The sequence below is a fragment of the Antrostomus carolinensis genome, unplaced genomic scaffold (genome assembly GCF_000700745.2).
Source record: "Antrostomus carolinensis isolate BGI_N321 unplaced genomic scaffold, ASM70074v2 scaffold46281, whole genome shotgun sequence".
Classification (NCBI taxonomy): Eukaryota; Metazoa; Chordata; class Aves; order Caprimulgiformes; family Caprimulgidae; genus Antrostomus; species Antrostomus carolinensis.
In genome coordinates this window covers 1,219-2,268 of record NW_010297084.1, presented here as the reverse complement: position 1 = coordinate 2,268, position 1,050 = coordinate 1,219, and the positions used below count along the sequence as shown (strand labels likewise).

The following is a 1,050-nucleotide window of genomic DNA, read 5'->3' as shown; positions in this document are numbered from 1 at the left end:
GGTGCACTGGGCCCTGCAGCTGCTCGCCCTCCTCTGCGCCCTCCTGGGGCTGGGCCTCATCACCTACAACAAGCACCTGAACGGCAAAGCGCACTTCGTCACCTGGCACGGCCTGACGGGGCTGCTGACCGTGCTGTACGCCGGCGGGCAGTGCGCGGGGGGGCTGCTCCTGCTCTACCCCAAGCTGATGAAGAACTGGACGCTGGCCAAGCTCAAGCTGTACCATGCCACCTCGGGGCTAGTGGGCTACCTGCTGGGCTGCACCAGCCTCATGCTGGGCATGTGCTCCCTGTGGTTCACCACCTCGGTGACCAGCGTCTCCTGGTACCTCGCCATGCTGTGTCCCCTCCTCACCAGCCTGGTTATCATGAACCAGGTGAGCAACGCTTACCTGTACCGCAAGCGGAGCCAGCACTGAGGGCCTGGCACGGATCCGAACCTCCCCTGCACAGGCTGGCGAGGCCAGGGCTCCCCCTCGCAGCCCCCCGCGGGGGTCCCCTGCTCACCTGTGGTCTATTCAGAACTCAGTTTCTTGTCTGTCATTAGTCCTGAACTGTCCGTAGTGTCTTGTCTCTGGGGAGCAGCTACAACGTGTGTGACACCGAGCGGGCAGGAGCTGCCATCTCGTGCCTGCCTCGGTGGGGACGTTTCCCAGCACAGGTAACGCTGCAGGTCCCCCTGGCAGCTTGGTGCTCCGTGCTGGAAAACGGAGGGTTCACTCAGGATTCCTGCTCCTTTTCTCTTCCCCATACACCCAGGGCTGCTTTGGGGCAGACAGGACAGGAGCCATCACATTCCTGGTGAGGAGGGCAGGGAGTCCCTGCTCTCCTGGGAGGCTGCAGCGGGCACCACGCTGCCTCTGCTACCACGAAGGCAGCTTGGCCAGTAACAGCCCAGGGCACGGTTGTAGCTTCAGCCGTGAGAGGACTGAAACAGGGTGGCAGCACCCAAAGCAGGTGCAGCTGGGACCATGGCACATCCGTCCCCATGGCACAGCCCCAAGCAGGGACCTGGGGGGCACAGGCAGCCCAGCCCGATGGCTGTGGAGCC

At 64.0% G+C, this 1,050-nt stretch overlaps 1 protein-coding gene across 1 annotated transcript; it reads left to right on the top strand.

The window, feature by feature from the left end:
- Positions 1 to 7: 7 nt before the first annotated feature.
- On the top strand, positions 8 to 418 carry CYB561D2 (cytochrome b561 family member D2; the record flags this gene model as incomplete). The annotated part of the gene is made up of 1 exon (XM_010178473.1): positions 8 to 418. A coding segment is annotated over one exon (411 nt), but the record flags the coding sequence as incomplete, so codon positions are not given.
- Positions 419 to 1,050: the final 632 nt, after the last annotated feature.